Source organism: Phalacrocorax carbo, chromosome 12 (assembly GCF_963921805.1).
Source record: "Phalacrocorax carbo chromosome 12, bPhaCar2.1, whole genome shotgun sequence".
NCBI lineage: Eukaryota > Metazoa > Chordata > Aves > Suliformes > Phalacrocoracidae > Phalacrocorax > Phalacrocorax carbo.
Window position 1 is genome coordinate 9,001,544 of NC_087524.1, and position 25,273 is coordinate 9,026,816.

The 25,273-nt window shown below is 49.7% G+C and overlaps 2 protein-coding genes across 4 annotated transcripts in view; one reads left to right on the plus strand and one right to left on the minus strand.

Annotated features, from left to right (window-relative positions):
• Nucleotides 1-11,120, plus strand: part of CNNM2 (cyclin and CBS domain divalent metal cation transport mediator 2) — a 123,876-nt gene extending 112,756 nt beyond the window's left edge. The window contains exons 6-9 of one of the 3 annotated variants that reach the window (XR_010374983.1): nucleotides 1,199-1,264; nucleotides 4,995-5,179; nucleotides 7,369-7,810; nucleotides 8,479-11,120. Coding sequence is in view for 2 of the 3 variants with exons in the window: in XM_064464066.1 (XP_064320136.1) it covers nucleotides 1,199-1,264; nucleotides 4,995-5,179; nucleotides 7,369-7,578 (461 nt within the window). In the remaining variant the exon portion in view is untranslated. Of the gene's footprint in view, nucleotides 1-1,198; nucleotides 1,265-4,994; nucleotides 5,180-7,368 lie in introns of all 3 variants that reach the window. The other 2 variants (XM_064464066.1, XM_064464067.1) reach the window with 2 other exon arrangements.
• Nucleotides 11,121-18,942: 7,822 nt separating this feature from the next.
• Nucleotides 18,943-25,273, minus strand: part of NT5C2 (5'-nucleotidase, cytosolic II) — a 62,407-nt gene continuing 56,076 nt past the window's right edge. Inside the window, exons 12-18 of the mRNA XM_064464068.1 lie at nucleotides 24,090-24,197; nucleotides 23,695-23,761; nucleotides 22,852-23,022; nucleotides 21,961-22,012; nucleotides 21,654-21,714; nucleotides 20,947-21,123; nucleotides 18,943-20,712 (exon numbers count right to left, since the gene is read on the minus strand). Of these exons, the coding sequence (XP_064320138.1) occupies nucleotides 20,455-20,712; nucleotides 20,947-21,123; nucleotides 21,654-21,714; nucleotides 21,961-22,012; nucleotides 22,852-23,022; nucleotides 23,695-23,761; nucleotides 24,090-24,197 (894 nt within the window). The 3' untranslated portion in view covers nucleotides 18,943-20,454. The remainder of the gene's footprint in view (nucleotides 20,713-20,946; nucleotides 21,124-21,653; nucleotides 21,715-21,960; nucleotides 22,013-22,851; nucleotides 23,023-23,694; nucleotides 23,762-24,089; nucleotides 24,198-25,273) is intronic.

Below are 25,273 nucleotides of genomic sequence, written 5' to 3' on the forward strand. Positions count from 1 at the left end.
TTGCGGCGTCTCTCTTTTGCCAGCATTGTTCAGTTTGAATGTTTTCATGTGGGTTTGGTTTTGGGGTTTTTTTTATGTTGCTAACCCTCCCCACAACTAGTGGGGGGTTGTGCCAAGTTGCCCCAATTCATCTGAGGTCAAATGATCTCCGCTTCACATGCCCTGAAACCCGTCTTGGATTTTGTCATGTGAAACTTCAGGATATGCACTATTTTAAATTAATCTTGGCCAACCTTGAATTTGTTTACCTTCGACTGGTTGGCTTTTACCAGTAGCAAACCCCTCATTTTGATGGCTTTCTCTCCAGGTTTTAGAGAATTTGTTTTATGATGTCTTGCTGTATCCTGAGATTTCTGTTAGGATAAGCTTATAAAAATAAATCCCTGTGTGCTCTGTGCTCCTGTGTAGACAGGAAAGCTCAGTGAAAGTAGAAGTCATTGCAGAACAAGAGAAAACTCATGCTCTTCTGCATGTTCTAATTAGACTTCATGTGCCTGCTCTCCCCACCTGGAATGTGAAGTCAGTAACAGGAGAGTAAAGCATTAAAAAAAACCCAAACAACACTCCAGTCCTCCCCCCACCCCCCACGCCCAAAAAACAAAACCCAACACCCCCCACCCCCCCAAGAAAAACTAAACCAAGAGAGTGAAGCTTTTTTCTTTAACTACAGCTGGGGAGGGCTTTGCAATAATGATGAGCAGTACGGTTCCCATCCTGACGGGTGCGCTTGGAGAATCACAATCTTGTTTGATATTTTACTGAAAACTCAAAGAACTATGAAGTGTCCTTTGGTTTTATTTCTATTTTTATCTGACTCCCATAAGGAACAGCACCCATGAAGGCTTTCTGGTTTGTTTTAACCTGCCTTCCAGGCTGGAGTGGGCACCTCTGCTCCTTTTGAACTGTTTTAAAGTTGAGTTACCTTGATGGACTGCTCTATGCTGGATAACCATTCAAATTAGCAAGGGAAAATTGTTCACTTCACTGTAATTCCTTAGGCTTGTTGTTTGGTTTATTCCTGAAATTGTTTAATTGTCTTTTTTGTTTTTTCTTTTGTTTTAACCCTTTACTTTTTCACAGTTAATTTGCACTTTTGGTTTTAGTTCTTCAGTGTGTGAACTGGCTCCTTCCCCTGTCGAGTGTGGATAGCTGCCGCCTTTCTGGTCGTGACCTCATCCTTTTTCTTTCCCTCTTCTAGTTCCCTTGTCCCTGTCTCGTACCTTTGTTGTCAGCAGAACAGAATTGTTAGCAGCAGGTTCTCCAGGTAAATCCGCATGCTTCTATTTTCACCATTCTTTTGACTGCCCTGATGCCATAAAAACTCAGCTGCAGTCTGTGTTTATCTGACCCCTTTGCTTGTTAGGGAGAAGTCCAGCACAGAGTTATGCCTCACAGGTAGGTATCCTGAACTTTCATGTATGGTAACTGGTAGCAACATGACAGTGTCATCAAAATGGGAAGAACTAAAAACATGTTGAAAAAATGTATTTGGCAATGTGTGCTTGTTCTTGTTTCTCGTGTGTACACTCGTGGAAAATTAGGAGGGGAGATTTTTTAAAATATGGTATTCTCCCCCAAACTGAGGCTTAAAAATTTCTGAAGAAAATGCATTTGGCAGAGAAGAATGTCTGCTGCTGAACTGCCATAAAAGGAAAAGTTCTTTAATGAAAGAATTCTTATGTTCTCATACGGGTAAATTCTATGGTCTGTATACCGTCTGGCCATTTCAATTCCTCAAGAGCTTTGAGCTTTCTTTCAGTGAGGTTAATGCCGTGGTCCAGCACAGTGATTTACTGAGTGGACAGATTTGCAATGGAATGTGCAAGAAGGTTTTGGGACCTCCTGTGGGGTTTTCTGGTTCCCATTTTGCTTAAGACCTTTCCTTGCTACTGACACAGAAGTCTCTTTGGAGAGCAGAGACTCAGGAGGGAACAAATGGGGCCAAAAAGAGCTCTGAGATGTGGTTGAGCGGTTGGATATTGGGAAGAGTCAAGAACTGAGCTTTGCAGACACTGCATGCACAGAGTAGCTGAGAAAAATGGAAACCCATCAAGAAAGTCTGTAGGAAGAGCAGAATCCTAAAATAGTTTGGGCCACAGTGAACATACTTCTTCCTTTTGAAGTTTTCAGATGAAAAGTCTTTCCCTAGACCTAAAAGCAAACAAGATAATGATATGCATATTTAAGTGAAACATCTCCTAAACATTAATACATATCATGCATTTCATAAACTTTCACCATCTGCTTCCTGTATTTTCTCCCTCTCTCTTTTTACTTTTGAAAATGTATTTCACCATCAGTCCTTAAATTAGTCTCATGCACATTCCAAACAAACTACAGGTTGTTGCCCTGCAGGGGACTTTTTTCTTGCCCTGTTAAAGTTTCCTGCTGCTAAACTTCAAAGAAGGGGGAGAAATTTAATCTTTCTTTAATTAAAGTACCTGATGGCTTTCTTTTAAACTCGGTGGCTTTGATTATCTTTTTTAGCTTGGCTCTTTTGTTTTGCCAGGTCTTCTTCCCACCCACCCCCCCCCTTTTCTTTGCTACGAATAAGCGTACACTTTGCACATGCAAGTTGTTTCCAATCTAAATGCCAAGCATATTTTCCTAGCTTTTTCCCCAACTAAAAAAAAAAATCAATAATGGAAAATAATAACAGGAAGAATCTCCTTTGAAAGGAACTGATATGGTAAGCCTGGTCACTATGACAATGTGGTACCAGTTTTGATGAAACTCGGACCTTCTGCTGGGTTCTTCTAAAAAAGATCCTGTTGTTTAACCCCAAATTCATAATACAGTTGTACTGATGTTTGTCTTGTGGTTTGTGCTCTTTATCCCCGATATAGGAAGGTGAGGAGTATGGGAAAACCTGGGCAGAAAAGATCTATCTGGGCTGGCGTGCTAGGGGGCTGGCAGGGCACTGTTCTGCAAATATGGACCTGCCTGGTATTCTTCTGTTGTCTGCCCTTTCTGTACCCTTCCTTCTTCATTAACTTCTCTTCTTCCTCCCTGACTTGTGTGTAGTCCAGAAGTGATGTCCTTTCCCTCAGATTTTTAGTTATCATAATTTTTTGTTCTGTCCTTTGGTTTCACCTGCCTTTTTTTTTTTTTTAATATATGCTTTTTTCATGTTGCTCTCTGTTCTTTAGTTTTAGTAGTCATGTACTATAAGACCCCTGGTGAAAAGAAAGGGCAGACACAAGTCACACTACTGGAAAGCTGTTCCGATGGAAACCTTTATCCCAAGCAGCAGTGATGCTGTTCTTGTCACACACAGCATGTATGCAGGTGGGAAAGACAGGGCAAATTCACTCAGCCTTCACAGTTCCTTGTTCTCCAGCGGGAATTACAGCCCTGTGTGCAGATAAAGGTTTGGCTTATGGCAGTAGTTTTGCAGCCTGCTGTAGCTTGCAAGATGGCAAGCTGGTATGGAGGAAAACCTTGCAGGGCTCCAAGTGCTTCCCCCTAAGCCTGTACTTGGTGTTGCCATAGGGACCTGCATTAATTCCATAGTGCAGAAATGGAATAAAAATTGCAAAGTTGCCAGAACCTGTATTTTTCTGTTCCATTCTCTAAAATTGAAAGAAAGACATCAGAGGGATTTTGAGTGAGAAGTAAAAAGCAGGGCAATTCTGCCATGCATCTAGAAGCATCTGAAGTGTTAGGTTAAGGAGAGGCTTGATGCAGAGATGTAGAACAGTCTGTGTCATTTGAGCAAGGCGTGATTATATATATAGCGATTAAGTGGCAGAGGTAGGGTTGAATTTTAGGGAGCTGGGTTTTTTTTTTTCTTAGAAATAAGTTTGTTTATAGAAAAGTCTTCAAAAATAATTTGAAAAGCTTGCAATAATACTGTTGCTGATTTGCTCAAAGAGGCTTTGTATCTTAAGATGATATGAAAATGATCTTTCAGCTGAGAATGGGGGTCACATGGTGAGTAGCAGAGTTTACATCAGTTTGGGCTGGCTTAATAAAATTTAACTGCTCTAAGACCCAAAAATTCCCCAGTCCCAAAGACAGTTCTTTGATCAGTACATACTGTGTGTCCACCCAGTGAGAAGCCCACCTGCAGGAGGGCTTAGGATCTCTCTTAGGATGCACTTCTGCCCTCCTGTCTTCTGGGTCACAATGTGGGTGGAAGCTAGGGATGCAAAATGTGTAGGGCTTCCTGAAAGCGTGTTCACCTGAGATAACCTGTGGCCAATCACACTTGCAAGGGACACCTGCAAGGTTTTCACGTGAAATGCTGCAGTGCTTAAAGGCCAGTGATAGAAAACAATGTCTCTAATTTACTCCTTTCCTGGATGCAGATTTCTCTCTGTAGCATGGACTGTTTTCCCTGTTTTGCTGGGTGGCATGTACCACATGGAGCTTGCCCTCTTTTGTTGAGTTTTTGCCCCTTCAAGCACTGGGAGATACTAGAGGAAACGTTGAAGTAATTGTCACATGGACTGCACTCTGGTCCACTGAGAACTCTATCACACTTATGATTTTGAAAATGTCTGCTCTAGCTCAGGGAACAAGGCATATGTAGGTACCAGGTGGAATAAAAGGGGGTAAGGGTTAGCTGGGACTGACTGGATGAAAGGTCTGGTATGGATTTACGATTCTAAATCATTTAGAGGAAAAAAGAAAATCTATTAAGCATGGTGTGACTATCAAGAGCTCCTGTAAAGCACCCTTCAGAAGTTACCTTTCTCTGGTGGTTGCCACTCATCACCTGTAGCACTGTGACCGGCTGTGCACAGGGCATGTCCATCGCAGCATAAACGAAACCGGGTTTGTTTAAGGCATACTCGGTGATGTCGGCTACCAGCTCGGGACTCAAAAGTTACTCTTTTTCAGGGTAATTTGGTTGTTTAGCTGCATGTCTAGTTACAAGTGGATTAAGTGTTTGCATTTATTTTGTGCTACATCATGATTTATTATGTCCCGGTGACTTTAAATGTTTTCTACTTGATTTAAGAAATCTCTCGCTCTTGCCCGTTTCTCAGCTGAAAACAAGTCTCCGCCTCGGCCCTGCGGCTTGAATCACTCAGACTCTTTAAACCGAAGTGATCGCATCGATGCAGTGACACCAACGTTAGGGAGCAGCAACAACCAGCTGAACGCGTCATTCCTCCAAGTGTATGTTCCGGACTACTCAGTGAAAGCACTCACAGACATTCAGTTTGTCAAGGTAGGAAAAAAGCTGGAAAGGCCTTGCTGGAAAGCTGGGCTTGGCTGGTAGAATGGAGAGCCTGGGGAAGGGAGGTGCCTCTAGATTGCTCTGTGAGTAAATAAGATTATGAAAGCAGCTGTTTAAATATCACTTCAAATTACTTTTTCCCACTATCTATTGTCCATTGATTTGTCTTCATCATTCCTCTCATTTAGGCTTGTAAGTAGTTTGGTCACGTAAGTTTCTGGATTTCAGGTCCCTCAAGGAAAGATTTTATAAAATAACCTCTCTCTGCTTTTAGTCATGAAAGACGTACCCTTGTGTGAAGGCTTTGGAGCCATCTGACTTGGAGGCCCTCCATTATCAGACAGTGTCCTCTTCTAAAGGATGAGACATTTTCTGTTGGTTGTTTTTATTCACTTTTGATTTTGGTTTCAGTTTGGGGTTCTTGATCTTACTTTCCGACTTGTCATCCTCCTTCTGCTTGGAGAAGTCTTGGACATTTCTCTTTATCTTAACTTGACGTGTTAGGTCATGTCTCATACTACCAGTGAGTTGCTGCATGAATACAGCTCTGCCCCCCAGCATGGCGCATCCCACGCTGAAATGTGTGCGAGTCCTGTGGGATAGGAAATCTAGCTGAGCTGAGGAACAGATAATGCTGGCAGCAATTCCAGCCCAGCTGGGAGTCCAGGGAAGCTGACGTCCCATGGCCAGAAGTTGACCTTGATGCTTTTCTTAAATTAAGTGCACGTTCACAGTTTCTTTGTATGCAATTCAAACGGTTTGTGAACTCAACTTCTAAGTTATTTTAATATTAAGATTGTGAAATAGAGTAGAAATACTAGAATGCTAAATTGATTATTCTGTAGCCAAATTTTAAAAGGAGAGTACAGCCTTGCAATCAGAACTTGGCAGATGCAAGTGTGCTGGTCGATGGTTCAAGCCTTCAAGGTTTAGATCAGTAAATATCTGTCACTGGGCAAGTGATTCTCACTACAGATTTCAATGGCTGATCTGCTGTACAGAGCAGCTGCTCATCTTCTGCTGGTTTATGTGGAGTCCTTCCAACTCTCACTGTGTTCACACTGAGGCTAATGAATGCTAAACTGTCTGGTGTCTCTGCAGTCAGACTTGCATACCTCTTTTTGCATCACTCTGCTTTACACATAGGACAGAGTACTCAACATTAGTGTTTTCACTCTGCCACATGGGCATTTATTCAGCTAATACCTTGTAAACGAGGGTTGTGACCTGCTCGTGCATGTTTGGATTTTGCTTATGGATTTGTGACCTGGTCCACCTGACTCTCTCCATTTCCAGTCCCTGTCTTGCGTTGCTACTGGAACTTAAGATTTTCTAAAAGTCTTATTTCACCTCTTCCACCTTCCTGCCTGCTGAGATTACCCACTGCTGTTGTAGCACATGGAGCTGCCAGTGCACGTGCATCCTGCTGCCTGTCCTGGCTGAGAAGGCCAACCTGGAGGAGTTTATGGGTCTGGTTGCTTGTGGCTCCAGGAAGAATTTTCCCCTCTACCACCATATGCAGAAATATGGGGCTATAGGCTTCCTTTCCTCTGGAGAGTCATGGGCAGTAACACTCTGTGCTCTAGGCCAGCTCCTGGCATGACTGTTCTGCTGAGTGCAGACACCTCTTGCAGAGACCAGTGGAAGACTTAATGGGCTGCTAATTTGGACTCATCTCTATGGAGAACCCAGTCTTTTCTAGAATCAAATGTCCTTAGGTATCAGAATAAGGCTGTAGGTCCTGCTGTGTTTGCTGGCCTAGACAAGAGCAGTAAAGCTTGGACCTTCTGGCTCAATAGGGACTCCAAGAGCCTCACCAGGAGCTCACTGAAGTTGGGAGACAGTCTTCACTGAACTCTGGGTCTGGCCCTAAAAATGTGCATGGTTAGAAGGAAACGGAGATTGGATTTTAAAATGTCTGCATAGGAATAAATCCCGGCCTTTGAACAGCATGGTGATCGCATAGGTCTGTGCTTCCATCCTGCCTGGAAGTGTCACCATGCTGTGGTGTTGAGTTGGGATGCTCTAGGCTTGCAAAGCGCAGGGATGTTTTATTGAAACAGGTAAACGGAAGTTAAAGTGAGATCTGGAAAGGGAGGGCACTTTTTCTCAGTGTGTCCCATGGGAGACACAAAAGTGTGACTGCCTGTTTTTGTTCCTTTCCTCTGTTCTTGGAGCAGATCTCAAGACAGCAGTACCAAAATGCCCTGATGGCATCCCGGATGGACAAAACACCTCAGTCCTCGGACAGTGAAAACACTAAAATCGAACTGACTCTTACGGAGCTGCATGACGGTTTGCCGGACGAAACAGCAAACCTGCTGAATGAACAGAACTGTGTGACTCACAACAAGCCCAACCACAGTCTGCACAGTGAAGGAGCGATCTAAGAGCTGACTCCCCACAACCCACCCATCCCATCTCCTCAGCAGGACCAGCCCTCGCTCCTTCGTGCCTCCTCCCCGAGTGTTAACACCATTAGTATGTGCTTGCAACACTGTGCTGCATCCAGTGTTCTGAGACCAAAGACTTTTGCGTCCGTTCTGGGAGCGAAGAGGAAGAAACAGGAAGAAAGGAGCAAAGAGCAAGAGAGACTAAAGCCCCAGGCGTACTTTGGGAATGGTGAGCCACCCTTGAGAACAATGAAAATACTTCTTGCAAAGTAGAATCATGTTTATTTTTTATCTGTATTTTTGATCCTTGTTGGGTTTTCCTCCTTAAACACATATGGAGAAGTTTAAAAGCTCCTCCAGTTATTTTTTCAAGAGAGATCATGTTTTTAAAAAGTATTTTGCAGAGTTTTAAATTGTTTCTGTCCCTCCTGAACCTCAAATGGGCTCTGTCGTGGTTTTGTGAATTGGCTCCGATGTCCTTGGCCTCTTTTCACCCCTCTCTGGTCCTTTTTGTTTCCCCAATGAAGAAGTTAGTAACTGGTACTTGTATGTTATTTGTGTCCTAAGAATGAGCAAGCTTCAAGGAACCTCTGGTTTCAGCCACCTGGAGGGCCAAGGGATGAGTATTACTACATTCTTCCAGTTAAGTTTCAGGGAAGGAGTGGTTACTTTGGTATTTAATGATCTCTCAAATTTCAGAAGGCTTCTTTGTAAAACAGGCAAAAGTGGTGTTACACTTAGTTTTGTAACCTCCAAAAACTTTGTATATGTTGAAGATGATACTGGGGGGGAAGGAGTTAATTAGCAAAACTGCAGTCTTGTGACATGAAAGCCAGACGTAATCTTCCATAGTGAAGTAACTGGGTAATTTTTCATTTTTGTTCCTGACAATTGCAGGGTGAAGTAATGTGCGCACCCCAAAATGACAAGATATTAAGCACTTGCGTGCTGTAGCAGTCTGCGCATCGTTACCTTGGCCAGAGCAGATGTGTAGTCTTTGCTAAGTAACAGAGAACATCAGTCCCTGTCCCCCCTTCAATCTCTAGTATTAACACAAAAGATGCTGCTACAATTATGCCCAAAGTACATCCTCCAGGTGACAGTAAACCTCTGCCAGTGCAAGGATGGGCTCTGCTGAGGAGTCGGGACCATCCTCTCCTCTCCAAGAACTGACAAAACTTTCTGGACGCGAGTGTATTGCACTTCAGGGATTTGGAGAGGTTCGTTTCCAGGCTGTTCCCAGCCACATTCCTTCCTTTGAGTGGATTTAGTGCATTTCCTTCTCTCTTGCCCCTTTAACAGCCGTTTTAGGGATTACCATGGCAGCAGAGCAGAGAGCCTCCCACCCAGCTGCCAGTAGTGCAGGGCACCCTGTGTTGGGCAGCAGAAACAATTCCTCCACCCCAAAAACCTGAATGCAGACAGGGTACAAGCAAGGGGCACCCCATGGCAGTTGCGCATCACACATTCCCCACTCCCACAGATGGAGTCTAAGTCCTCAAATGAAAAAAAATGCCCCCCCAATCCTCTCCCCTTCCAATGCTGTCTCAAGTGAAATGTGAACATTGCCCTTAGTATCTGGAGTGATTAATAAGTCAGGCATTGTGGTTTCTCTGTTTCAAGACCCTTCCGTGGCCCCTGGCTATGTAGCATTTCCCTTCCTTTCTTTGCACCTGCATAATCTCATCTGACCCTTAAAGAAGCCCTCAGCCCCAAATACAACTGCCAGAGCTCTCTGTGCCTGCGTGCCTGCCCCATCTCCCCTGCTCACAGGCTGGGGAAGGCACTCACCACAAGTTCCCATGGTCTGTCTTTGCAAATGGTGGCTGGAAAGGTGCAATATTTTGGTGCAGGATCTCCCCGCAGGAAATTGGAGAACTTGGTGTCAGAACTGATTGGGTCTGCGTGTGTCTCTCCTCCTCTCTCTTTCAGCTTCAGAAAGCAGTCCTAATTTTTGCTGTCCTCTCTGATGGGAAGGGTGCACTTCTTCCTTGGAGCCACCTGTGAGGATGAAGTCCCCACAAGGGGGCATAGAAATCACACAGTATCTAACTTGTGCACCCAGTGAGGAGGAAATGGGGCCCCCAAAACCTTACTCTCGCATTTAGCTTTTTATTAACTTTTTTTGAGTCACATCTAAACACATTTCCGTAGTCTCCATCCTTGCTCTGATCCCCAGCAGCCTGCCACCGCCAAGAGCACACCGCTCAGCATCGGCACAGGCTGACCTAAGCCCTGCTTGTTGTCAGACAGCTGCCAATATTGCACCTTTCTTGCAAAGCAAAATGTTGAGATGTTACAGCGTTTGTCCTCAGCGAGGGACTCGCCTCACCAGTTTTTATTCTAGTGTTGCTGAATGTAAAAGTTTGTCAAAGTGTTTGACACAGTGGTGAACTTGAGATGCAGTATCCATTTTGTCAAACCTGCCGAAGGAGGGAAGGCTCAAGTCAAGGCAGCTCTCTCTCTGGGACGAGGCTGCTCGCTGGATCTGTCTTCTGCATCAGGTTATGGATTTGTTTCAGTGTCTGTTTCCCTTTAAAAAAAAAAAAGAAAAAAGAAAAAAAAAGGCAAAAAAAAAGAAGCCACTTTTTCCAACCAAAGCCATGTGATCCCAAAGCAAATACCTCCTGCTTCTGCCCATGCTGCACTGTTCCAAAATTTGCAGGCAATTTTTTGCATGACTGTTTTTCATCATTTGTACAGATCCAATAATGGAAAGTAAAATAATTTCCATAAAAATAGTTGATTATAGATGTGTTTCATATGGAAAATATGTACCTGACCCAGAGGGGTTAGGAGCTGCTACTACTAATTAGCTTGAAGAGCAAAGCATGGACCTCTCCCCGGACGGGAAAAAATCCAGTCTCCCTGTTCTCAGGGTATTTACAGTTTTACTGTTTAATAAATGCAAGGGATTCCCAGCCCTCGTGGTGGGAACCATCACAAGCGAGGAGCCCGGCGCCCAGCTCAGGACCGCTTCTGAGCCTCCGGACAGCGTTTGCCAGCACCGGGACTTGGCTCTCCCGACTGCAATGGAGATGCCATGGCATCTGAGTCTGTGCCCTGCCAGAGCAGGTCTGCTTTCTCTGTCTCGCTGGCTGCCCGCCTGCATTCAGGTGGGCTCAGATGCCAGATGCCGTGCCGCAGTGCCGTCATGCATGGCAGGGCTGCCGGTTGTCACTGCGGCACAGGGCACCAGCCGGTGGCTTTGGGAATCGTTGGACTTGACCTCGGACCTCGGCAAGGCTTTGACTCATAGAAAGGATACTGCATCTTCCTATGTCAACTCCTACTGCCGCCTTTGTTCCCCTCCTCCGTCTGCCTCCAGGTGCAGGCAGAGGGGTGGACGATGGCCTGTTGGCCGGGGGAGGCTGGGAGGGCATCTAGCCATGGTTTCTACTGTCAATACAATTTTGCACAAGAGTTCTTTGAAGTGAGGTTTTCAACACTAATATCTTAAATGCACAACTGTGAATTATAACTTTTACACTCCTGTTGGTTGAATTTCCTTTAAATGAAATGAACCTGAATCTGTTGTACCTATGATTTTATTTTTTTTTTAAATTCTGTGTATTGCCAAATCTTTGTAAAGAGTGAAGGAATGTCCTTGCTTTCCAATGAGAATCTTTCTCCAAACAAGACTGACTCTGGTGACGTGGAGATCATATGAAGCACGCTAGTTCTGAATGGAGAGGGGCTCAGGGTGGGCTTAGCAAACCAACCTCGGCCTCTCTGTAGACCCCAAGCTCAGACCCTCCAGAGTTTACAAAGTGCTTGTTGTTTTAGTCCCAGCCTGTTCACCCCCTGAAATCCCTGTGCAGCTGAAGGCCAGCGCCCCGGAGGAGCTCAGGATGGGGTATCCCGTAGAGGGACGAGGGATGCTGGCAGGGTGTCTGGGCTGGCTGGGGAGCGGGGGCCCCTAGGCTGGCCGAGGGGCAGGACGAGGTGCTTCCCCCATCCAGTTACACCAGCAGAGCAAGCTCCATGGGGTAGGTCCTTCCACCGCTCTCCATTTCTGCTCTGAACCTTTAGTCGTCTGTAGTTCCCTCTCACACTCTTTTTGCCCCCACGCAGGCTCCTGCTCCGGACTGAGCAGGGATGGGATGATGCCAAGACCTGAGCGGGGCAGCCGGAGCGGGCTGCTCAAGGCTTGCAGTTCCTGGGCCCTGCTGGAAGAGGGGTCAGCCACTCATTCTCATTGTGCTCGTTGTTCTGTTCCTCCTCTCTTCTCCTGGGCTTACTCCCCTTTTCCTCACCACAGGGTTATTTTTTTGTTTTTTGTTTTTTCTTCTTTTCTTTTAAGTGCCTTTTTGTGCGGGTGGAGCTGGCAAGAGTAGGAGCCTCAGGATATGGCCCTTTGCGCTTACTCACCTCAGACTGGAGAAAGCTCAGGGGGAGCAGGGCAAGTGCCCGTGATGGCCCACAGACATCGGCTGTTGCTGCCTCTCAGCCTTCAGGGCCCAGCTCAGATGAGGATGTGATTTTGGCACTGGTGGCATCAGGCTCTGGCTCAAATCAGCTCAAAGAAAACCACAGAGGCAGCTTTGTGCGAGGGGCTGCTTGGGCAGTGGTGGTGCTTCCTGTGATCTCTGCAGAGCTCAGCCGAAGGGTGTGGGGGTGTGGATGGCAAAGAGCAGCGCTGTCTCCTCACAAGCATCCTGTGTAAGTATCCTACGTGTTGGAGAACACAGCCGGGTTCTCCAGGACCCCCTGGAATATGCATCTTCCTTGTGCTGAAATACACTATCTATAGAAATCATTCCCACATGAAAGGTGTACCATATTTTATATATCTAATACACACATCTGTGGTTTTAAAACTAGTACCTGTGTACCAGTTGTCAAGTTATCCAGTGTCTGGATTACCAGTAGAAAATGGGCTGGGGGGCGGGGAAGGATGATGTAGAGAGTACCTCTTGTTGTGATGCTAACTTGAGGCTTCATCCCAAAGGTGTCTGACCAGCGTTGAGGGGTTCCTGCGTTCATACTGTGTGCTGCCATGCGCGAAGCTGGCACAAAGCAGAAACCAGCATGTGCTGAAAGGCTCGGTGTGATACGGACCTGGGCTTGCTGCCCGCCCCACTGCTTGGCTCTACACTGAGGCTCTAAATAGACCCAAAGAAGTGCCTGGTCCTTGGATACTGAGAGTTGGTTTGACCCAGCAGTGAAATGCCGAGCTTAACTAATGTGATTGAAAGCCAGGCATCTTTTCATGGCAAAGAGGAGGGAGCAGCCTTCATCCTGACTTGAGCAGCAGAGAGGACAAGCTCTATACTACAAGCTGGGCTGGGAAGCCACCCTCATCCCTTCTTTGTTGCTATACTTGGTCCATGAGTTGCAGGTCTCTTGTTGGTGTGATCTCTGTGGTGATACTGTCCTCACTCCTGTGTATTGGCAGCACAGGGGACTCGGAGACGTCCACGGCTTCCTGCAGAGCCCCCTGGACAATCCCACTTGGTGTCTTGCTCTTGTCCTGGAGCCTGGCTTCATGCTAGGTTGCGTTCCTCCACGGTTAGTTTCACGGCCGCGGCGTTGAGGCCGTGTCCAGGTGAGGGGATGCTGTTGCTGTGGGTCGAAGGCGGTACGTTTGAGCTTTTCAGTCTGGTTGTGCATATTTGCTGTTCTGCTAGAAGCTGGATGCTGAACCTGGGGAGGCCAGGGAATTCCCTAGGAGAAAGCCTGGGATGCCAGGTTATCCCAGCACCCTTCCCTGACCTGCAGGAGTGGGAAGGGGGTGCTGGAAAGCTGCCTCCAGCCTGTGGCACGGTACAGGTGGCAGAGGGAGGTGTTTTACAGATCGGTAGCACTGAACTCAATCAAAGTGACATCTTGTTGTTATCCTTAGGTCAGGCTGTGTAGCGGTTCTGCACCTTGGAAATACGGTACTCAAAGCTGCTGGTCGTCTGTCTCCAGCTGAAAAACATCTTTCTGCTCTCCCGAGGTTTCTCCTTCGGGCCCTGTTTTCCTCTGAGCAGGGCCAATCACTGGGATCCTGCAGAGGACAGTGCCCTGTCTGCTCTTGCCCCTGCAGTGCAGGTTTCTGTCTAACAAAGTGCTTGATGTTTAATCCTCCCCTGAGGAGGAGAGGTTTGGCCCTTCTCAATAGAAGCTGCCTGACAGAGCCAGGTTTGAGATTTATCAGCTGTCATGAGCCAAACGAACGCCTGAAACATGCAAAGGCTGCAGGTGGCTCCGGTGCTCCAGAGGTAGATTTGATGTCTGTTGTCTTCTCCTGGTAGCAGTGTGGCAGTTGGTTCATAGCAGGATTTTTTTGGAGAGGAAGGGCTTGTCTCAGCATTTAGTGCTTGGTGGAGCAGTCTAGCATCCCATTTCAGCTGCTTGGAGACCACAGAGCTTTACAAAAGGAGGTGTTTTTTTTATTCTCTGGGCATCACTGTTGTACCAAATCTTTCCAAATTCAAGTGAGAAACTTGTAGGTGTCAGATGAATAGCCTGGATCATAGGCCTTTAGTTTGAAGTGCCAATGCTGAATGCATGCCTTCTGGATTGACCGAAAGATCAGTGAGGGAGGGTGGAGGGGGACTCCCAGTGAGCTCCTCCATTCACAGAAGTGACAGACTGGCCGGGCCTGGATCAGCTTTTAGCATCATCCCTGCTTTAAAGTCTCAGGTCCCAGCAGGCTGGGCTGAGCTGGTTTGGCCGGCAGGTTTTTACCCAGGGTACGTGCTCTGTCCTTCTGCATCATGCTGGCTTGGATTCAGCAACATGGCTTTCTGTGGCTGCTGCTCTGGCATTGGCCGTGGCTGTTCCTCTGCTCTTCTAGCTGTGGTTTGGCTTGAGTGTTCAGGAAGGCGAGAGAAGGAGGTGCGGCAGTCAGGGCAGTGCTGCGGCCATGCTGTCTTCGTTCCTCACACTAAGGGTAGGAGATGCTGCTCAAGGGACTATGCCTTCCTCACAGCCTGCATGAAAATTGGAGAGTGGAAACCCACCAGGACCCCAGCACCAGTGCTCTGGTCCCAGCTGGTCCATGTTCACCTGAGCACAAGGGTGGCTTATGAGCAGCTCGGGGTTGGGCCCTGCTGAGGTTCCTCGGAGCTCTTGGCATGTGCCTGCTGCAGCACGCGCAGCTGCAGAGCCAGCCTCGATACCTGAATCATGGGGCAGGCACGAGGATGCCAAACACACTGAATCTGAAAACCCCAATACTTGAGGAGCATTCCTGGAAGCTGCGAGCGGCTGGTGCTCAGCAGCCAGAGGTCTCACACCAAAACTTTCTCCCGCAGTCGGGTCCTTCCTGGCTGCCCCGAGCCTCCTCACGGCTGCTGCTGCTCGGCCTCGGTCCCCCCGCTCAGAAGGGTGGTGGCTCTCCCGCCGCAGTGCGTTTTCGTGGCTATCTGAACCCGCTCAGCCACTCCAGCCGGCTCTTCCCTGCGTCTTATTTGCCGTCGTACATGGTCTTTGCGAATTGTATCATATTGTACATGACTTCGGATTTCCAGAGTTGTAGTATTCTGACTACAGTATTTCCATGTGTGTACATAAACCTGAATAAGCACAACTGAAATCCTGAATGAAGTGTATACGTTTCATATACTGATTGTCATACGAATGAATTTTATAATTATTCCAATTTTGTTGTAGATTTCCAATCTTTCCTATTTATTTTGTACCAGATTTATTTGTATATTTTGTGATTTTGTTTAAAAGCATTTTGTTTATTTCAATTCTTTTTAGATAAATGATGATTTTTTTTCTGTTGAACATTCCAGTTTATGCATTTTTCCCACCTCCATGCTCCCCCTCATTTCCAAGGGACAGATTTTGGCATGCGGGTGGTGGGGCTGATGTCGGGCATCCTGGACACAGATCTCTACTATTGGCACATCAGTGGTCTTTAATCTCCGCTTCAGCTGTCAAGAGGGATGGAGAGGCTGGATCCTGTTCCCCTTAGAGCCAGGTCTTGCTCTTCGCTTTGGTGGGTCTGGGCCTGTAAGTCCTCGAGCCGGGGAGGGCCGTGCCGGTTGTTTTGGTGACCAGGATCTGGGAAGCTGGTGGCAACATCAATCAGACTTTCTGAAGTTCCGTCAAGGGTGAGGGCCTTTTTCTTCCACTAATAAAAACCCCTTATTTACAACCTGCTCTTCATATATCATGTCTGATTGTCTGGAAGTGTAGATGCCGTCTGTCTGTCCAGCTGTAGCATGTGTTCCTGCCAAGTGGTGCGTGACTGGGGGTCACCAGTGAGGGACATGGCTGGTGGCAACAGCAGCTCTGTTGGATGGGAGTTACGGGTGGAGTGAGTCTGTCTGTCCCCGCTGTATTAGGTGCTACTGCCTGCTCCCCTGGCGCTGGGACTTCACAGCAGCATTGTGCGAGCCTGCAGTAACAGAAATGTATTTCTGAGCAGGGGAGCATGCCTGTGCTTAGTCCCTGCCCAGCATCACCTCTAGCTCCACGCCAGCGGAGGAACGGCCCACCTGTGCGCAAGATACAGCCCTTCCAGGCACCCATTTTGTGCTTCTGCCATTCCTCAACCCCAGTCCTCCTCACAGCCATTTCACCCAGCTGCTCTCCCTGCACAGGGCTTTCTTCCCTGCTCAGCTCTTCAGCTGCCAAACCCTATGTTAATGAGTGGGGCAGCATCTGCTCAAGCCTTGTGGGGGGGTTTTGTTGTACCCAGTGCAGCCTCGTCCCAGTTCCTGTGCTGCAGGGTGGCCTCATCCCCCTGGACCTCGCTCCCCAGTGTTACTATCAGCAGGATGGGGACAGTGGCAGGTCCCGTGAGGACTTTCTGCTCCCCCTGCATGTGCTTGTCCCTGGCAGCAGGTGGAGGACAGTGGGATGCTGCAAGCAGGGTGTAAGTAGAATTAATGTGAAGGCAGACTTTGGGGCTGGCTCTGCTGAGGAGGAGCAGGGCAGGAGAGCCTGGGGCTCCTGGAAGGGAGGGTGTGAGAGGGCAGGTCCCTGCAGGGAGGCAGGATGGGTGTTGGCTGCCCAGGTCCAGGCTGTGCTGTGGCAGCAGGGTGGGAGCAGTACCCAAAGTGAAGGCAGCTGCACCTGCGACGCTTTGTCCTTGAGGCTCCAGCAGCACCCAAGCTGCATGCCACTCTCCCTGCGAGGCTGGGCCCCACGCCGCTGCAGCAGCAGCGATGGGCTCCCCAGCAGCAAAAGCCAGTTCTCACATACTGTTTGAGTCATGCTCAAGGTCATCTTTTGCACCTTCATGGTACTAAGGCCTGGGAGACCAGGCGCCCCTCCACGCTGCCACTGCATCGTTCTTTCAGTGCCTGGCCAGCCCTGTGCCCCAGCCCTGCCCTCCTGCCACATATTCCACAGCCCAGCAGGCCCCAGGGCTGTTCTGCTGGAGGTCAGCATCCTTGTGCAGGGCCAGGGTGGGCTTGTGGCTCTGCACCTACAAAATTGCCTTGTTGATGTACACGCTGGGTGGCTGGGGCTTCAGGGGCTGCAGTTGCAATAGCTGCTGCTCAGGGATTGGCACAGGGCTTTGCATCCTCCATCATGGTTAGGCGTACCCTGATACTGGGTTTGCGCTTCAGTGGCAATGGGCCTGCTGTGTGCTGAGAGAGAACACGGTGTAAGCAAGAGGAGCTGGCAGCATCTCTAGTTACTGTGACCTAGTCAGAAGGACGTGCTGTCAGTGCTCAACACAAAATGGCTCCAGGGCTGTCACTAAAGGCAGCGTGAGCCTCACGTGCCTGTCCCTGGTGGATGCTGCTTGGTGCAGCCACTGTGAGCGCCCTCCGGCTCTGTGGGGTAGTGAGGGTGGGTGTGTGGTGTTGGAGAAAGTGGCAGAAATCAGGCCAGCGAGAGCGCAGGGCAGGGGCTGGGGCCTGCCCCAGGCGCTCACGGTGCTCCTGCTGGCCTTTTGCGGCAGGCGGGCCTGCTGCCAGTGGGCCCAGCGAGCCCGAGCCTTGCAGCTGCTGCGGCTCAATCTAGCTCCCCCCACCCAGGGCCACTGCAGTCAGTTGGCCACACAGGTGCTGTCAGGCCATGGGCTTCCCAGGAGAAGTAGCTGGTGCAGGCAGCTACCTGCCACAGGTGCAGGCTGGGCTGTAGCCATGTCCCCTCTGCCAGCCGGGGCAAGAGGCTTCACCCTGGCTCCTGGTGGTGTCTTACTGCAATGCCATTGCAGAGCCACTGCAGGCTGGGCAGAGTGGCACAAGGCCAGGCAGCAACCAGTGCCTGTGTGGCTGGCAGGCTCTGCCTGCTGCTTTCCCACCATCAACTGAGATTCAAATACTTTCCATTGCTCTAGCCTTGAAGCGTCTTCTCCCCATTGCAGTCAGAAATAGCCCTGGGCTGGGAGTGAGCTATTTGTGGTGACCAGTTAGGAAGGAGGAATGCATCGAGCTCCCCAGACCTCCCTTCCCGCAGTTGCATACCCTCCCCAGCTGCTGAGCTAACGCTTAAAAAAAGTCAAGTGGCTATACTTGGAGAAATGAGGTTTAAACTTAGCAAGCCCAGCATGGCCTTTAGTGAAAGGGCTCAGGAACAGCTCCCTCAAACCCTTCCTGCAGCAGAGTGCACTGACATCATGCATTAACTGCTTGCTGGACCCCAAAATCAAGGGGTCAGGGACCCCCAGTGCTGGGTTTGGGGCATTTACCACTCCCTGACGTGTCAGCTGTGGATTGTTGGCCACCATCTGCAGCCGCTTAGTGTTGCATTTCTGTTTGGCACTCTGGGCCCTGGGTATCCTTCTGAGGCCGCTCTGATGGCTGGGCCCGGTCTGGTCTGCTTTGTTTTTAGGTGTGGGCTGAGCACAGCAGTGTCCTGTCCCCAGGGCTGGCCCCGTCTCAGCCGGGTGCAGGGTACACGCAGCCTTTGGCTAGGCCAGCCTGTGCCGTCGCTGTAGCAGCACTGGCCTTCCCTGGGTACTCTTGCTCTGTTTATCTGGGTTTGCAGCTCCTGGTGAGCAGGGGCCCCTGCCAGCCTGGGCAGGGCTCATGCATGGTAGGCAGTGGCCCTTGGTAATGCTTGTGGGAATCAGCCCTGGAAAGGCAATGTTGGTGGTAGTGGCAGGGTGGGGGTGTTGCCCTGCCCACCATTAGAAAGTCCCTCCTCACTCTCTGAATCCAGGCAAGAATTTTTTCTCTCTCCCCCTGCCTCCAGGCTGAAGCTGACTGGGGTAACAAAAGCCCTGTGTCCCTCCCCACTGCTTCCTGCCCACCTGCTCCCCCGGGACCAGACCCGACCTTAAAGCCAGCTCCAACAACAGCCGCTGCTCAGCAATGCTTCACGCAACCAGTTCCTGGAGATGCTTTCCCTCTTTCTCAGCCACCTGTCCCACTGGGACCCCCACCGCCCAGCCCCAGCTCTCGCTGCCACCTTGATGACAGCCCTCATCCTCTCAGCAACACACCACAACGCACCAGGCAATTCTTAGAAACATCATCATTTATTGGCTTGAACAACTGCCACTGCAGCGGCAGCGTTTCCCGATCAGATGTTGGTGGTTTTTCTTTTTTTAATTTTCTTCTAAGGTACTTCAAAATGGAAAAAGAAAAAGATTAAATGAGTTTATAGTACTGAAACAACAGTCGAATTTGTTACACGGGGGCCCTTGTTGTAATCCCTTCACAGTGAACGGCACAGGGTGGAGTAAGGGAGGCTGCACCCATGACATGAAGGAAAACCGCAGGGCACTGCTGCCCAGCTCTGTGCCGGCTCTGCACCTTCCCCAGGCTGGCTTTGAGGCACAAGGACCATTTGCCCATCCCCGTGGGGCACCCCTAGTCCCCACATGACAGCCTTCAGCCGTCACCCTCCTTGGCCAGGGACACAGCCTTGCCCACCGCAACCTGTGATGAGGTTTCGCTTGTGCTGTGCCAGGCCAAAGGCGGGGGCAGCTGCCAGCTGTACTGGAGTTCCCTGGCTCCCACTGCGGGGCTGGCCCTGTGGCATGTGCTGTTTCCTAGTTTAGGGCAGACACACGTGTCTTACAGCACCCTGGAATAACAGCCCTTTCACTCCAGATGGTGGCCGGGTTTGGCTTTGGGATGCCTCACTTTCTTAAAGCTGAGCAGACAGAAAGGTCAGTAATAGGCAGTAGGAAAACTAACCAACTAACACAATGCTAAAGCAGTAGCTTCAAGCTCCTGGGTTAATATTTACTGCTGAAACTACAGGAGTTGAGAACAGTGTGCGGCTCAGCTGTTTGAGAAATGCGTTGGAAATCATGCATCACATGCTGATGATGAAAGAGCGCTTTGAAACACTGGGAGAGGATAACAAGCATCTACAAGCCAAAACATGTACAACTGCAGATATGCAAGAGCTGGAATCCCACCACCATCCATGACAGCCAGAGGAATCGAACCACTTCAACAGAGAAACTCACGCCAAGCAGAGGGTAAACTGAGAGCTGGAAGCCACAGCAACACCCTGGCTAACACAGGCAGCAGGGGTTTTGTAATCTAGAAGCAGAGGGTTAAGGGCAGCAACCCAACGGGCAGGAGGATTTGGATCATTTTGTCTCCTGCAGGGCCCAGCACCTCCCTACCTTCTCTACAGTGAATGTAACAAATGGCAAAAACCGTTCACAGGACACCGTTCAAATGAAAACCAAATGAAACGTATCATGGGAAAGGGAGAAACATGCAGCATCCCTAAATGTAATGGGAGCAGCATGACAGCACAGGTGGGCAGTCCAACCTGACAGCACCACCCAGGCAGAATCCATCAGCTTTTTGAACCGTCTGCAAAACTGAAAACAAGGGTCTCCTTCTAATTAGTGTTAATTTGCAAGAAGTTTCCAGACACTTCCAAAATGTGCCTTTGCAAGAATCACACCCCCCCAACCCATCACCCCAAGGGCCCCAACATAGGAATCCGCTCCTGATCACTGCTAGCATCATGGTTTGTCTTCAGAGATGCTTTGCTTCTTCCTACTTATTCTTCTTCTTCTTCCTCCTCTTCTTCCTCCTCTTCCTCTTCTTCATCATCATCTTCATCGTGGCAATGTGTGATTTCCTGAGGTGCCTGGGGGAAGAGGTTGGGTGGTTTGATCTCACTGATGGAGCGGGTCAGTTGATGCCGCTTGTAGTCAGAATCTTTAAAATCCACTGAGGTGCGATTGCGCGTGGCCATCGGCGACTCCTTCTCATTGATGTCGACGTGCGTGTGCTCTACTGTGGACTCATGTGGCATCTACATGTGTAAGAGAGAGAGGAGATGGCAAGGGCTGTCCCAGTCCCAGGGTATCTCCCTGAGACAGACAGAGGAGCAAACCCCAGAATATGACCCTTTGGCCCACAGTGCATCAAATGCCACCCAGCCCTCCAAGGTGCTGCTCCTGGTGCTTGCGGCTTGTAGAAGTGTTAATGAACAGAAGTGCAGACACCTTTGGGACCCCTGCCCACCTCCCCGGGGTCTGCAACTCACCAGGACGTGGGCGGCTCTGAAGAGGTAGCTGAAGGGGTAGTAGAGGAGGTTGATGAAGGAGGCTGCATAGAGATCAGCGTAGCGCATCACCTGGCTGGCAAACAGGGTCTGCCGAGAGCCGCTGCGGAAGAGGCTCCCCATCATCCCGTAGCACATGTCCATGTCATGGGTCACTTTCTACAAGCAAAGGGCAGATTAGATGCTGTGCTGGGCACGCAGCAGCGTGGAGCCATGACAACACTGACGTGGAGTGCACTGAGGGCTGGGGACTACAGGAGATCTGCAAGGATCTCCAGCAAGGCTTTCTGTGCTCGCATCCTGTGGCATCAGAGGGGAAGGCGGCAGCGGGCTCAGGGCCAGTGCCTGCCCCAGGCTGGCATCCCACGGCTGGCTGAACCAGAGGCTATGGCCCCTCCCAGCTTGTGTGTGCTAGCACCCCATTCTGCAGCAGCGAGCACCGTCAGTCAGTGCTGTTGTGTGCATGAGGAAGGAGACCCTATTCCAGACCAGGCTGCCTTTCAGGATTGCCAGTGACACCAGTGAGCTGAGAAACTCCTCCATTTGCATCCACAAAGACAGAACAGCTTTGCCAAGCCTGCCGTGCCCACCCAAAGGCAGAGCAAAGCATTTCAGGGCTGAGCAGTGGGGTTGGGTTGTCAAGCCCTGTGGGATCCAAAAGGATGAAAAGGGATTTTTATGATTGGTACCTTAATGCGTCTCTGGATGGAGCTGATGTCAGGGCGTTCATTGCTGCTACTGTCCAGATGCCTAGTTACAGGCGAGAAGGTAAATACACGGTGTGAAAAGCCTTTCAGAACCAGATGTTGTGGGATGGGGGCTTAGGGAAGGGAGGCTGGTCTGGAGGGGAAGGTTGATCTTGTGGGCAGAGCCCAAGCCTGAGTCAAAGCTCCGGCAGCAGTGCCGCTAACCCACCCCCGAGGTTTCGTCAGAGCCACTCAGCTGTCGCTAGGCTGGGAGAGGCAGCAGGAAAGTTGTCACTGTTTGAACACTCACTTGTATAGCTCAGCCAAGAAAATGTCCAGACTCTGAAGTTCTTCAAAAAGGGCTGGAAAATCCAGAAAAGAAAGGGGGAAAAGGTAAGTTTAAACTGTTGAAATGGAAAGAGCTGAAAGCAAACCCACCATCCTGCCCACTCCCCTTGTGTGGTGCTGGAGGGGCACTGCATCAAGGAGCATGGCATCTCACAGCCACTGGGCAGGGAGAGGGTTCAGTCATGCTCTGTGCCACTGGGAGAGCTTTGGGCTTGGTTTCTGGCTGACCCTTTTGTTTCTGAGGCTGAACCTTCGAAGTCCTCACGAAACCCTTCCAACCAGCCCTGGGGCAATTTGCATAACCCCAGACCTATTTACACGCCAAAGGGCAAACCTGGGAGAAAAGCAGTAGTGCTGCAGGGTGGGAAACACACAGCACTTTGGCAGCAGAGGAGCAGAGGGAGTGGGAGCAAGGAGGAAGCGGTTGGTGAGCAGAGACTCCCTGCAGATGAGAGAGCAGTCATGGCTCAGGCGTAACAGGAAGAATAACCCAGGTGTCTTGCCAGATACTGTTTACCAGAGAAGCCGCAACTCCATACGGGCAGAGGGAGAGGAGTTTCTGGGGCAGGGTGATGGATGAGGAACAACTCAACCCCATCCAGCTGTAGCTTCTCCCCTGGCCAAGTCAGCTTTTGGCTGATCACATGCAAGCAGCCTGGTAAAGAGCACAGGGAAGGCCTGGGACTCCAAGGCCAGCCACAGAGAGCTGCCCCAGCTCCTGCCACCAGACCCAGGGAAAGAGGGCTGAAAGGAGAAGCGGCAAGCCAGGGTGAGCTGTCCCCTGGTGATCTCAGGGGTGAAGCACCAGGCAAATAAATGCAAAGCCTGGCCTGGGATTTGCCTGGCTGCTGACCGCTTTTGTCTGTCCAGACGTGCAGCTCCTGTGCCAGCTCGGGGATCACCAGGAAGGTCCTCCAGCCCTGGCGCTTCTTGGATTTGAGAATGTCTCCAAAGATATGGTCTCCAATGTACAAGATATCCTTCCCTTTGGCCCCCAGCAGGTCACAGACTGTGTCCGAAGAGCCTGAGAGAAGAATGGCGTGGCTCAGAATGAGGAGCCAAAAGGAAATGTGTGGCTCATTTCAGAGGGCCAGAGTTAAGGACAGAGCAGGTGCATTTTCACCCCAGAAACCTCTCCTGCGAAATGTAGCACCCCAGCTTGGCCATGACAGCATGGGGCACTGCCCACCTGAGAGTTCACCCAGGGGCAGCTTTGCCCATGCACACCCCCACGAGTGGTAGCAGCAGAGAGGCCATGCTGCCTCTCACCCCATGTGAGAATGATGAAGCCCTGGGCATCACAGACAGCCCTGTATATCCACCTGCTGCCCTTCCCTGGCTCAGGGGACCCTCCAAGCATGGTCACAGTGGTGGCAGCACCATAAGTACAGCTGGGAATGTTGTACTGGGCCAGCTGTGGATCCCCCTCCACCACAACCCCTGCAGTGGCATTTCCCAGACCCTCCCTGGCAAGGAATAAAAGGGTGTTTGAGGAACAGGTCCGTTTCTTCCCTGCATTGGGCAACAATGGTGATGGAGAGTTTCTGATGCAGTCTGCAGAGGGCACAGAACAATGTGTTTTGGGAAACAAAACATCACCTAGTGCCTGGCACAAGCCCTCTCACAGCTGAAGTGAGTGAAGGCCATGAGGGCACGTCAGAGCCACTCCTCAGGACAAGAAGGGTTCTTGCCTCACCTCCTGAGTACACGATGCCGTGCTGCAGTGGGCCAGTGTAGGTACCAATCTTCAGCTTCCCAGTCACCTGAGGAAGGAGACAATGAGTTGGTACAGAACAGCTGATGGTCTGGATCTTTTCTGTGCTATTGACACTTTGTCTCTCTCTCACTCCCAGGCAGCCTAGAGGTGGCTTTCCACATTCTTTTCCTATTACCACCTGCAGTACGTTAGGGAAGCCAGCAAAGCCTTGAGCTCTGCTGTGCCCCAGGGGATGGGGCTGCTCGGGAATCACTAAGAGGAGAAGCCAGCCCACCATCTCTAGGGCAGGTCCTGTCTAAGCACTGTGTTGGCCATTGCCACTAAGAGATGCCACGCAGGAGGTGCACAAGCCCTTCCAGCCATATACCACTCACCGTGTCCACCTGCCGCAACACGGTGCCCTCCCCAAAGAAAAGGGGTTTTCGTGCATCCACCAGGATCAGGTCGAAGTAGGACTGCCACGGCCGATGGGCACTCCCAGGCTGCAAAGGCAAAGGAAACCCCAGAATCAGATGCAGCTCAGTCAACCACAGGGAGCTTAACCAGAATGTCACTGTCCATAGCAATAACCTTGTGACGTTGCTGGTCCATCAACATTCCCTAGCTTGTGCCTCTTGCGGCACGATGCTGGGTTGCCAGGGCCATCTCCTAAAGCACTCCCGTCTGCAGCAAGCCCATCCCAACCCAGCCTAGCAGCGAGGACTGAGGACATGGTGTGGGACAGGTGAACTGCACTGAACATCCATGTCACAGCACAGCTGTCATGTAAAGAGATGCTGTAAATGACACCACTGCCACTGTTTCTGAAGGTGACATCCTGTGTAAATCCAGACACACGTGACTTCACAGCCTCACAGTGCCACGCTAGTATAGTTGCCAAGAGTGGGAAATGCCCAACCCTATTCCACAGAGCACGTCTTTGAAGCACAGCCCTGCCCACAGGACACAGGGAATTCATGAGCCCTTTCTGCTCCATGTTTCCACTCTTTCCGAGATCAAGATGACAGCAAGGAGTCTTTTGCGCTATCAGTTGTGATTTTCCATGTTCTGGAAATTTCTCCGTTGGCCACCTTCTACCTTAAGAGCACAGTGTGAAAACACATCTTTTGAGCATGAGAGAGCCTCCCAGAGTATAAATTCAGCTTAGACGCCTCTCTCCAAAAGTTGCAAGGCTGAGTGTTGACCTCAGAAAATCAGAAAAAGCATGACTAAAACATTTGGGGTTACCATAGTCAAGGCACAATCAGCCATAACTGTTTCTGCTGTTTTATAAAACTCTTTCCTTTCCATCGAGGTTTTCTTTTAACAACGCCTAAAACACCGTGCAAGATTTCTAAGAAACCTGGCTGCAAAATACCACAGTTAAAATGTGTTATCACTAAAATAATGTTATGATTAACACAGATTATTGTTTGAGACCAGATGATGCCTCTTTTCTCTTTGTTATATTGTATTTGCTTTGATCCCATTCAAATAAAGACACAAAACAGCAAGTGCATTTTAACCAGATTAAAGCAAGTAATCCCACGCAGCTGATGAAGCAGGATTAAAATGCTTT